The 12968-nt window shown below is 43.1% G+C and overlaps 1 protein-coding gene across 4 annotated transcripts in view; it reads left to right on the top strand.

Annotated features, from left to right (window-relative positions):
- Positions 1-3661: 3661 nt before the first annotated feature.
- The window catches only part of ZSWIM8 (zinc finger SWIM-type containing 8), a 67071-nt gene continuing 57764 nt past the window's right edge, over positions 3662-12968 (top strand). For all 4 annotated transcript variants that reach the window (XR_008467074.1, XM_054206223.1, XM_054206222.1 and 1 more), the window contains exon 1: positions 3662-4843. Coding sequence is in view for 3 of the 4 variants with exons in the window: in XM_054206223.1 (XP_054062198.1) it covers positions 4666-4843 (178 nt within the window). In the remaining variant the exon portion in view is untranslated. The remainder of the gene's footprint in view (positions 4844-12968) is intronic.

Below are 12968 nucleotides of genomic sequence, written 5' to 3'. Positions count from 1 at the left end.
CATCACTGTATCTCCCTGCCCATTTATGCCATTTCAAGTACCACAACATCTAGGTCAGGGTGCTGAATCTCACCTGTCGTTACCTCTTCATTCCTTGCATACAATGTGTGTAGTTTCTTATTTTGCTCTTCTTTCATCTCCTTTTCCCCCATCAAAATACACTTCGAAATTTCAGCTGTATTTTTTTTACTCTTTTAGACTCCTACAATCTTCTAAGTAATTTTTTCCTTACCAGGGAGACATTTTTCCTGCAGGTGAAACCCTTCTTTCATGCAACACTCCACAAAGTACTGTGATACCTTCGTCTGTCTCTGCTTTCTCATGTGGCAGAGATTCTCTGCAATGCCCTTGACCCAGAGTGCTACTGATGTAGCCCACCAGAATTCCCATTATCGGGCAGGTGTGTCTCTCTCTTGAGTTACTGCTGGTGCTGTGCACTAACAGGTCATTTGGCAGTACAAATTCGATCCAGTCAGCCATCAATGCAGGACAACATTTCTGTCGGATTAGCCAGAACACGAGAGACCTTGCCACGATGTGCTATGGCATGTTGCCTCATACCTGGCTCACACGGTGTCCTGCCTCTGCTCACCTGCCTAATGCACCTATGGGATGTTGTCCTTGCTGCATTGTGTGGACGTGTGTGGTAGATTGCTTGGAAGTACAACCCGTTACCAACCTTAGCCACCACCTGGGAAAAAGTCTTGGGAGAAGAGCACCAAGCCAGCGTCAGGATGTTATTTGCAGCCTGGCATTAACCAACAATTAACACAGTGAAAAACATGAACAGCCATTTTCACCTCTTTGTTTTCTTTCAATATTCAGCACTGAGGAATAGGCAGCAACCCCATGGACAAACAGGGCTCACTTTGTTATGTGAAATTTTGTGCACACTGTAGAAAATAATCTTCATTGTCTCTTCTGTGCATGACTCTGTGCGTTTGCTTCAAAGTTGTTGCCAGCTGCATCAGACACAAGGAGTTCGGGAGAAGGTGTAGGACTGGAGTAGGGTAGTGCTGCACCTCCCCAGACCAAGGCTGGGGAGACAGCGTGGCGGGCGTACCCTGCCAGGATGGACAGGCTGGGGAGCTGTGGCTCTGATACCCGCCTGGGAGCATGGCATGCAGAAGTACGCACTCAGACAGAAATGGTGGGAGTAGAGAGCCTGAGAGCTGCTTCTTGGCAAAGAGCCCGGCACTTGGCAGGACACCCAGAAACAAACCGAGACAAAACAGAACTATCCCAAGGTAATGAAGGGATGCACCAAGCAAGGCTTTCTTACCTGGAATAGTGTCCCCTCATCCCACTCTCACCAGCTTCTAGAGACTGGGCATCTTCTTGGAGCATTTGATTCAGATGCTTGACATTGGGAGCATCATCCTGCTCCCCCACAGTCTCTTTTCTCACCTTGTTCTTACCTTCTTTCTTTCCACTGGACGATGCAAACTGTCCTTGAACTTGGGTAGTCCCAAATGCTGCCCTGGAGGATCCCTATTGAATTTGGGAATTATTTCTGCATCTTAGTTTAAGAGGTAATAATCCTCCTCAAACCACAGAACAGAAGCCCTGCTGACAAGAAGCCTTCATGACAGACAGTCGTCTTGTGAGCTCAGGTCAGAACCTGTACTCTGCATTGGCTCAGGCACGGAGGTGTCCACGTGAGCACCTGAGCAGGTGCTCAGGTAACTGCATCATTCCTCAAATTCTCATACCAGCTCATGCATGGAAATTTTCTCCTCCCAAAACCAAACAGCTCCTGTACCTTTGCCTGGCAAGACTGCAGTGGGCTATGCCTGAGGAAAGATATCCTTTATCAGAAGGATGAAGACAATCATCAAATTTGCATGCTGCACTGTGACCGACTGTTGTTTTGATCTTGGCTATGACTTTGGGCCACGTTGGGTTGATCATGAGGTCAAAATTTTTGTTTCTTAGGTATTACATTGCATTTTGAGATAGTCTTAATCCAAGTGATCTGGTGGAAGGTTAACAAAACTCCAATTCTGGTAAATTTGTAGGTGAGAGGGTACTAGGACTAAGTCTACCTGAAAAAACAGCAGTGATATTCCCAAACCTTGGATCACTGACAACGGAAAAGGGAAAAGAAGAACCCATGGGCTAGACAGTGAAGTACCAGATGTGGAGAATGGCGTTGTACCAACTAGAATTACCCTGATGAAGGTCCTCCTTCAGACATCTGTGGAGAACTTTCTGTTGGGAGAGTCACTTTGCACCAGCTCAGCATTGACATGCTGCCGTGGTGGTTTTGAGGGTATCAGGTATCCCATCGCTGTTACCGTTATGGAATCAAGGTCTAAACATTTTGACTTTGTAGAACTAAAGGCAAAGCATTCTACTGTACTTGACGCCCTAAACCCCCAGGCTCCGCTAAGTATCACTCTCTGCCTGCCCCTGCGCACTGTAGAAAGGCACTAAGCACAGTAATTACCTAATTGCCCGAGTGTGTGTCATTATCTCACAGGGTAATTACAACAACTACTGTTAATTAATAGTATTCTTCACTAGCTGAAAACAGGTTCTAGGCAATTCTTATATTTCTACCAAGGAAGAATCTCTGAATTTCAGGGATCCTGAGTTGATTTAATAGGCTTTGATACACATATTTTTGTGTAACAGACTATTAAAGATAGTATCACCCATTAGATGTCAAACCTTGCCATATGTATGTGTGCTTGAGTGTATGCAAGCTCTTCCTATGAAATGAAAATGTAGACAGCCTGATGGCAAAAATTGCTGAGAAAAAAAGCACAGCAAGCCTATTAACGTTGTGAGATTTTATTCAGCTAAAAATGATTTATCTACGTAAAAAGACACGAAGTGAATACTTTTGTCATGTATCTGTTACCTCGGATACCTCCTGAAGAGGATCCCTGAAAAGAATTGCCTTTTTAGAACAGCAGCTTTGGCCAAGCAACATGATTAGTTAGATGGAAGTCTGTAAGAAAGATCTGAGGTGGCAGTGGCTGCGGACTCTCCCTTTTTCTTTACTGGTGGAAAGCCACCGCCTTTGCTCAGGGTTCTGGCCCTTCCCAGAAGCCGCGTTACCCGAGGAGGCATTGAAGGCTCTGACATTTGCGCATTCGTTAACTGTTACAGCTGATGGACATTTTAGTAACGCATCCTTGTGTTCCAGATATGAGCATTACAGATCTGAGCACAACAAGCCATGGAGGAGGTTTCCCTTGAGGTCCAAGGGGCAGCTCTTAAGGCTCACTAAGGGCTTATCCATTAACCTAATTTTTTTGGTATCGATAGTGAATTAAGATGAGGGAGACAGCGCGCGTTCCCAGACGCAGCTCATTTTCTCTCAGCTTTAGGATTACCACGTCATTCTTTTTCCCTTAGCTCTCCCACCCCCGCCCCGCTTTTGGGGGCCCGTGCAGGCACAAACAACCTTTTGTTTCATTATAGTCCCTTCACGGCAAAACCCCCGCTGCTCCGGCCTCTGCTCGGCTTCGTCCCCTCCTCTTGGCCCGGAAGGGTCGGGTCGGGTCGAGCCGAGCCCTGGTACGGCCCGAACGGCCCGGCCCGGCACTCAGCTCAGCCCTTCCGGGAAGTGCGGCCCTGTCCAGGCCTGTCTGCCAGGCCCCCACCCCAGGCGGCGGAAGTCGGAAGCGCCGCGGCGGAAGTAGGGCTCAGCTGAGGGGAGGGAGGAGGAGGGGGTGTCGCAGGTGAAGCTGGGAAGCGCGGAGCCATCTTGGGTGCCCGCGCCGGGCAGGAACCCGTCGCCGCCGTTACCGCCGCCGCCGCCGCGCCAGGACAGCAGAACCGCCACCGGGCCGGGCACGGGGGGGCGTCCGCGGGCGGGGCCTCGCTGGCCATGGGCACCTAGAGCCGCGGGGTCCAACCGCGACGGGAGCGGCGGCGGCGACAGGCTGCCCCCCCCCCCCGCCACCCCCCCATTCCCCGCCGGTCACCAGAGCCGGGCTCTCCCCGCCTCCCCCATGAGGCCGGAGCCGCTGGCGCCGGTGACGAGCCACCGGGAGGTCGCGCCGCCCCGGTTTTAAGCCTCGGCGAGCGGGAGGGAAGTTGTCCCCGTCCGCACCCCCCTCCCCCCTCATCCTCCTCTGCTCCCCCTTCCCGCCCTCGCCCTCCGGTTCCTGCTCCGAGAGTGAGACAAGCACAACCTCAGGGAGACCCGGCCCTGCGCACAGATACCCGCCGTCCCCCAGCGGGAGTCCCGGAGAAGGAGAACCGGCCCCTTCCCTCCACCGCCAGCCCCGGGGCCGGTGGCGTCGGAAGCTCTCAGACCCTCCGTGCGGCCGGCAGGCACCTGTCCCGCCGGGGGGAGGCAGCTCTCCTACGCTGACCAGACCCCCTCCGCCTCAAGTACATTTTGTGGACATAAGCATTTTTTAAAACTTTTTAAAGAACTTGCGGCTTTTGTTTTTGCCTTTTTTTTTTTTTTTTGGGGGGGGTGTGTGGTGTGGGGGGGGTATTTTTACGTGCTTCCCCTCAGTTGATTTCCTGCTTCTCCTGCCTCAGATAGCACTGGCTCTGGTTTTCCTGGGACTGTAGTATGGGGATCGGATTGGAACTGTGATTTTAAGTATTGCAGGAGCCCTCAAGTCCATCCACCTGTTAAAAGCAAGCAGCGCTGTTTCTGCCTTTCTTCTTTTTCCCCCACGTTGCCTGTCGGATGTGATGGAACTCATGTTTGCAGAGTGGGAGGACGGGGAGAGGTTTTCATTTGAAGACTCTGATCGCTTTGAAGAAGACTCTCTTTGTTCCTTCATCTCTGAGGCAGAGAGCCTTTGCCAGAACTGGAGAGGATGGAGGAAGCAATCGGCTGGACCCAATTCTCCCACTGTCAAAATGAAAGGTGAGGTCACCTGGTTTCATTGGGATGCTCTTTGCACTTGTGGAAGTTGAGGGGTGAGAAGATCTGCAGAAGGAATGTCAAAGGTGCAAAGCGAAGTCACATGTAGGATCATGGTCAGGATAATTTTTGACCAAAGATTGAAACTGAGAATTTACTGGGGATCCTAAGACAAAACTCTCTTTTGGGTGAGTTTTCACCTGCATGCGCTCTGTAGTATTGTAGTGCTGCTCTTCTGAGTAGATTTTGCGAGCTGCTTCTTGGAAATCTGAAAACAGAAAGTACAGACTTGGCTGGGAATAACTATACATAGGTTCCCACTTGCACTGATTGAATTACACTAAGGTTTCATGGAGCGTTCTGTTACTGCTATAAAACTACTCATGGTGGGGCATGTAAGCCATTGTTGTATAGACCAGTCTGGTTTTCTTGTCTGTTTCTTTACATTTCTCTTTTTTCTAGTAAATTGTCAGACTTTCTTTTGCAATAGTAGAGCAAGAGGGCCTTCAGACTGTCACAAAGAAGTCAGGAAACTACATTGTGTCTGCTTCAAGAGTTATTATATTTTCTTTTTTTTGATAGTAATTTCTTTTTAATAGCAGACAGGAAAATAGATAACATTAGCAATTTAAAATTATTTAAAATTATCATATAGCTACTAACTCTTTGCTTGATTGTTTTATTTTTTTTAACAAATGAAACATAATTTCTCTTTTATCCTGATGCATCTTGACCCTAGAATTCAGGTGGTGTTTACACACAGCAGAGCCAGACATATAGTTAACAGAAATTATAATACAAGCCCTTTCTACTATTCCTTTTATCTCCTTCCTTCTCTTTCAATCCAGTGTCAGTACTTTTCCTGATACTGCTGACCTTCGTGACCATCAGCTGCCTCATTAATATCTCCCTATCTGGAACTGCAAAACTTCATTCTCTTCTGAATGTTGGCCTCACATGAACAGAGAATGCAATTTATATTGAACTGTGCTGAAATCTGGCTGTGTTATGCTATGGACAAATGCTCACTTGTTCCTGGATTAGGACCAGGAAGTAGACCTTGCGTTAAGTGTAGGCTTTCCAGAGCAGCTCAAGTTTTGAATTTTTAATAAATTTGAGAACTGTCTCTAGTCCCAGATGTGTAACCTCCTGTGTCTCTTGAATAGTTAGGATTAGAGTTGAGGGAAGGATGGAAACTTTAAAAAAAAACCCAGCCCAAGGGGTTTTCAGAGGGAAATGCTGAATACCTATCCAGGTTGGATAGCTCTCTTGGAACCTGCAGCTGGGACACATTGGTTTTAGTGTGGAACACTCTACTGGTGTAAAGAAAGGGAACAGTGCTGGTGTTGTGTGTTTTAAAGCTATGAATTCCGAGATGTAGAAATAAGCATTGGGCACATGGCAAAGCGTATAAATGTTGTGTTTTGCTTTAAGTCTTGTTGCATATGTTAACTTGCTGGAAAGGAGCTAAAGTTTTGAAAACATACTGCTGTGGGAAGTAAGACGTCTCTAGTTTGGCTGAGGTGTATGAAACTGGTTTGTACAGATCTACAGGTCAGACTGATGTTTGAAAAAGTGATCTTTTTTGTTCAACTTTGAGATGCTTTTAGCTGACTGTTCTCCACTGGTTCAGTGTATCATTGTTTTTCTGGGCCTTGGCCTAGTTCCTTTAGCTCTCTTGACCGAATTAAAAGCCAAGCTGCAATTGGTCCCTCTACTGTCATCCACTTGTTGCATTTAAATGAAAAATCACTTCAGTAGATTGTGCTTATTTGTAATCCTCAGTCTCTTTCCTGATGTGAGAAATACAGTAGATAACATTATTGTTGTGATAATTGTAATTATTTACACCATATTGACATGTTGCTGTTCCGGGTTCTGCAGACCTGCATTGGCAAGTGTTGTATTGTTTGTACTTGCTTCATATTTTTTAGGTTTTATCTGTAGAGAGATTCAATTCCTTTGTACAAAAGTTTTACTTGTAACAAGAGAGGTATTCTGAAAGGATACTGTTGCCTGCTTTAAAAGCATGTGCTGGCAATTCCCAGGCCCTGCTCAGAGTTATTTTGAGAGGTATGTGAACATGGATTTGCTGCCTAAATAATTATTGATCTACTCTATGAAGTCATGTGTGATATTACCAACATGGAACACTCGCAGGTACTTTACTGTGCACAGTGCGTTGCCAGGGAGGCTGGTCTGATGAGGCATCTGTCATCATCTGGTATCTCCTGGGTTTCAGAGCTCCTGTACCAATTTAATTATTTTTAACATCTCTTTTTGACAGTGTTTTTGTAGTCAGAAAAAACAGTTTGTATTGAGAACTTGCTGGAACCTGAGGTTGTCAGTTGTAGTGAGTCTTCTAAAAAGTGCTCATTCTGAATTGAGCCATGTGTTTTTATTTCCACAGTTTACCTTTTTGCAGTGGCCTGTGGTGTAGTTGCCTCTGCAAACAAAAAAGGAGGTTAGGCACCGAGTTCTTCAGTGTTAAATGCTAAAGGCAAACAAGAGGAACTATATTGTGTTGGCCTTTTCCTCCACTTTGGATCTCAGACTGTGTTTTGATTTGGATTCAGCCAGATGAGTTATGTAATAGAAAGGATCTCTAGCTTTTTCAATTGTTTTGCATTTGTCCTTGTGAGCATCTGATTCTTCATTAATTAGTTCAAAGAGAATCCCCCTGAGACTAACGGCGGTGCTGTTGGCTGGGGAATCCTCTCCTTAAACAAGCAAACAAACAAATTACCCGCACACACCCCAGTTATGGCTTTCTTACATTTTGCAACTTTTTATTTTGTTCTTGGGTATTTTTAATATTATGATTATGCTTACTGCAAATTTAACAATAAGGCTTGGGGTAGCTCGTTGCAAACATAGACAGTATTCACTGCAGAGGTCACCAAAAAGTTGAGTTATTCACTTGTTTGTCAGTCTCTCCATCAGCGTGCCACAAAGGTGATGAAAGGTGGACAAAAATGTCTGAGTTTCTCTAATATGGCCCTTGGAACAGAATTATTTATAAAATTGAGAATCTTCAGTAGTTATATCAGAAAAATAGCACTGTAACTGGTTGCTTTTCCCTCGTTTAATTTTTGCTGTGGTAAAGTCCTCATATTCCTTTCTCATTAAATGTACAGTTGCTAATGTGAAGGGGGAATGCATTGTGTCTACTTTATGGATGCCCTTATATTCTGAACTGCTCTCAACCTCCACCGATTCCTGTACTGAAATTCCAGGGGAAACTACAGTAAAGCATGTAAATTTGGGGAATACTGAGATTCCTTTCATGATTTTGAATGCTGATTTTAGAAATGACTTGTTTTCACGTTAGGCTGCCTTGATTGCTTGTTTTCACCCCTTGGTTTTTTATTTTGAATGAGGTAATGCTTGTAACTGATACTTGGGCATTGCCTGTGTACATCATTGATCGGAAGCTTTCAGCTGTCCTGGGCAGGCAGGGGATTCAGCACTGGAGTTAAGGTGAATGGATGTTTTGAAGAACAACATCCTTGCAGTGTATTTGGAACCATCTGGTTCCCTGAATTGGTTTGTGGCTCCAACTCGCTTTCTTCTGTATCAAATTACATTCCACCAATTTGTCACCTTTCTGCCAACAAATGCACCTACTTGCCTTTTCTCCACTTTTCTGGACAGTCTTTTCTTTCCCAGACACCCTACGAGAGCTGTTACAATCCTCTCATTTCCCATCTCACTTTTTAAAATAGTTGTATTTTTCATTGGTAATTGAAATAAGTCTAGTGTTTCTGTAAATGTTTTGTTATCAAATGTCTTTAATAAGGATTTTTGTGACAGAAGTCTGAAGAGTAAATGTTCAAGTACACTCATTATCTCTCCAAACCCACTGTGGCTTTGTTTCTTCTTGAAAGCTTCTAAGCTCTCTCCCACCCATAGTTCTTTCTGTTTCACAGTTTCTGAAGCATAAATGTTTACCAAACACTTAAGAAGTTGCCATAAATACTGTAGGATTGCTAAATAGTGTGTTCGCGATATTTTTGCTCAGTTTGTATTTATTCTTTCACACTGGCTTCTGCTGGAAGCATGGTGATGAGTTGTGTTGAAACTATTTTCAATAGGCAGCTAGTGAGAAAGCTCGATTATTTTTCTTTTCTTTCCTTTACTATAAGCTTGAACCATTGCAAGCTGTATTGCAAAACCCCTTAGACTTAAGTAAGAATTGATGCAGGCGGCAATCTCCTAGAAAACATTGTCATTATCCAGCCCCAGACAGTCTATGTTCTTCCAAACTGTTAGGAGTGCCCACAATGTTAAGTTCTGGGCACAGTGCCTCAAAAATACAAGCCACAGAGAGGGAATCATTGACAGAGAATAGACAGAGCCTGAGGTGAGGTTACGACCAGTTTAGAGAGACAGCCTGATCAAAGGTAAAATGACAGTGACTGATTTTCATTCATTTTTATGGACAAAGAACAAATGGCTGAGAGCGCAATACTTCTTTCTCAGGAGTTATTTATTAAATTGAAGTTAACCCTTGCTCAAGCAGTAACTGCAGAAAACAGCAGGAGAAACAAGTCATCTCTTTCAAATTCATAACTCTGCTTTTCAGACTCTTGCTCTTTTCAGAGAAGGATGTTGATGTCATCCAAATTGTGTCCGCTCCTTGAGCCTGATGAAGTTGGAAATGAAGACCCTGTGGTTCCCTACTGTTTTGTTGCTGACTGTTACTGTCTATTATAAAGTTAAGATTTATTTTTTTTTTTCTACTTTATTTGTACCTCTGGTATTAAGAGAGAGGTTATGTAATCAGCTCACACTTCTGGGAGGTACAGGTGTAATACGTCTTGTTTCTTGTTGTTTTTTAGTTTAGTACAACAGGACACATCTGTTTTAGCCCAAATTTATCTGTTACAATATATCCAAGTTCACTAATAACATTAAAAACCCCAACCAGTAACTATTGAGCAAAAGCATTGTATAGCTCCCAATGAGTTTCTTTATAGAAGCAGCCGAATTTTAAAAATATAAATGTTGATGAGAAGATATAAAAAATGCTTATTAAATAAGCAGAGATCAAGTGTCCATAGACGAAAGGTAACCTGAAAGTGAAGGCTTAGCTGTTAGCAGAAAATAGGTTTCTCTATATTTTCTTACCTTAATAAATGAATTTAATCTACTTTTGTACTCTATTCCAAAGTGGCTGGTGGTGTTGACATTCTGTATAGCAGAAGCAAAAGTTCAAGCTGAGGAAGGGACTTACTGGGTTGTAATACAAGGTGCAAAGGGAACACTGATTCATTAGAGCTGAAGACACCACCGAGAAGCTCTAGAGACAGACGATTATCAAGGCTGATTTGCATAATTAAGTGCACTGCTTCAGAGTTGGGATATAGATTTCAGAAGCTGTCTAGAAGTTTCTACTAAACAAAAAGGTGGTTTCACAATGCAGTGGTACCTCTGTCTTTTGGAAGGATGACAAGCTGAGTGATTCTCACAGATTTGTCTCTTCATTTGCATTTTCCTGTGCCTTTCTGAGATAAGTGAAAGTGTGTACCCCTTTCTTCAGAAATGGGTAATGGAGAAACCCATAAGGAAGCTATCAGGAAAAGATGCTTTTTTTACTACTGAGATTTTCAATGACCAATCCAGTTTTAACTCTGTTGTGGTCTTCTGGCCTCTTCCTTTAGATGAGCTTCTCTTCCCCTCACAAGAAGTCTTTCCCTGTTGTAATGTCTCATCTTTCTACTGGGAAATGTCTCATTTTCCCCTGTCTTATCTTTCTACTCATCTTTCTTCCTGGCTTCCATGGATTTTTCTTTTTGTGTTTGTTTTCTCCTTCCTTTCACCTTGAGGAGATTCCCGTGTTGCTGAATGACCAGAGATCACAGATGCTCTATTTGCATTTCAGGCTGACTGAAGCTACAGGGGTTATTCTTCTCTGTGGCATGTTTACCTCTGGGGAAGCAGGGACAAGGGTTCAGGTTTGATCCTAGACTCTGGTTTGTGCTCTCCCTTTGTCTCCTGTCCCCTTCTTTATTTTCCTCTTTTTTCTTTTTTTTTTCCTTTGACCTGTTCTTCATTGCTAAAAAGTGGGGTTTATTTTTATCTATCTCTTTTTTTACCTGTAGGTAACCAGTTCTGTCCTGAGGTAAAAACAAGGTGAAGACAAAACATCTCAGGATTTCTCTCAAGCTACACTTCAGGTTTGAAGTGTGTGGTTATCTCAGCAAATGTAATTCTGCAACGAAATGCAAATGTCTGTTGTTTGTTGAGCATTTTACTCAGGATAACACTTGTTAAAACAGCTTTTTCTTTTCATGCTTAAAAGCTTTTTTTTTTCATGCTTAGGACTACTGCTTATGTCACTTTGAATGCTAGCACCAAAAGTTGTTTTCTTTGTTAAATTAATATATTTGAATATCTGTGTGATCTGGTGCTGTAAGCAGGAAGAGCAGGTAGGAGACTAATTTTGTGTGTCTTACAGGAAGTACAGAGCGCCTTGTGTTTTGAGCTGTGCCCCCTCTGCGTACCTGGGGTCGCTCATCAGCGAAACAGTGGAGAGTGAAACTGAAAGAAAATAAATTTCTGCAGCTTCTGGAGTGTTGCTGATAAAGGCCAGGAGCAAAAAAGACCAGATTTATTTTTTTGTATAGATTATAAAACATGTAGGAGAAGATGTAATTCCTGCCCTGATGAAAACCCTGGAAAATTTAAAATTAGAGTTTAGTTACTCTCAAGATGCATCTTCTTTCCTAGGCAGATTGTGCAGTTTCAGTACCTGTGTTTTCTGGGTCTGCGTTTTGCTCATGTTCTACAACATGGGTGAATCTTTGTGACTCTTCACTTGAGCATTAGAGATATTTTTATGAGTTGATGACTTTAGAAAGTGATGGGAAGTTTCAAGAAGCCAGGCGGGCTTGTTCAATAGGTGGAGATGTGCTCATGTAGCTTCATGAATTGCATTGGGCTGTTGTCAGTTCTGTGCTCCTCTGGCTCTGGTTTGGTGTTACTTCTAGTCCTAATGTAGTGGTGTGATCTGTATGTTTGAAGAGCGATCAATTAAATGTGAATTAATATGCAAGTTTACAACTTCGGACTTCCAGTTCAATTTGAGGAAGAGCAACAACACCATAGCATAACCTATGCAGAAAAATAGCACCTTTTGTACAGTCTGTTTCTTGTGGTTCTAGTGAGAAAAGAAGGGAACTGACCAGACCTAGGAATGGCTGTCTTCAAATGTAATATACCCAAAGTAAAAATTACTCAGCGTATGTGTTGTGGAAGTAAAACTCAGATGTGACTTGTGGCCAGGCCTTTTTTTCCCCCCTCTATACTCCAAATAGTGTTTTCTTCAACCAACGTCTCTTTTGCAGCATTAGGGTAATAGTTATGGTTAAGTTCATTTTTAAGCAAATGAACTAAATTCAGTGATTTCAGTTACTATGAAAAGGTGATAGAGGATTAGAGATGGCTTAAGTAGTCAAATGGATTATTTTCTTTTGTAGGGTAACTAAGAAGGTTGCTTTTCGTATAGCCTACTTGCTGAACCTTTGCTTGGTTATAATGTCTAGGTTTTTTAAAATAGCTGAGTTACCCTATTAGCTACTGAATATTGCAAAGGTGTCCTTACATGTTTTTAAACTCACATAGAGTTGAAGGGAGATGTGTACACATTAATGTTAGTCTAGCGATTAGGAGAGAGTTTTCTTGTCCATGTCAAGTTCTTGATAGTCCCTGTTTGCTGAGTAATATAATTTTTACTAGTATGCTGAGGAAAGGATAACACAGTGGGTTAAATGTTAAGAATAAGGAATATAAAAACAGAAATAAGAAATTAAAAAAAAAAAAGGGGGGTAACGGCAAGGATCATTTAAACAAAATTTTTTTAAACAAGCAAAAACCCCCTTCTCCTGCCACTGTATACCTTTGAGGGAACAGAAATGGACATCAGTAATTTGAACAGCGTCTCTTATGCTGGTTATAAAACCAGGAGCAGAGACCATCTCCTCTTAATTGTCCAGTGTCCTAGTTATTATACAGTCCTTTGTTCCAGAGGAAGAAAGGAATGTACAGATTCACAAGATGTTTTACATACTTTAATGAACTTTTGGAGTAATGTATGGCTATTTAGAATATCTATAATTAATTTGGT

The sequence above is a fragment of the Rissa tridactyla genome, chromosome 6 (assembly GCF_028500815.1).
Source record: "Rissa tridactyla isolate bRisTri1 chromosome 6, bRisTri1.patW.cur.20221130, whole genome shotgun sequence".
In the NCBI taxonomy this organism is placed as follows: domain Eukaryota; kingdom Metazoa; phylum Chordata; class Aves; order Charadriiformes; family Laridae; genus Rissa; species Rissa tridactyla.
The sequence above is the reverse complement of the archived record's forward strand: the minus strand, read 5'-3'. Positions and strand labels throughout refer to the sequence as shown.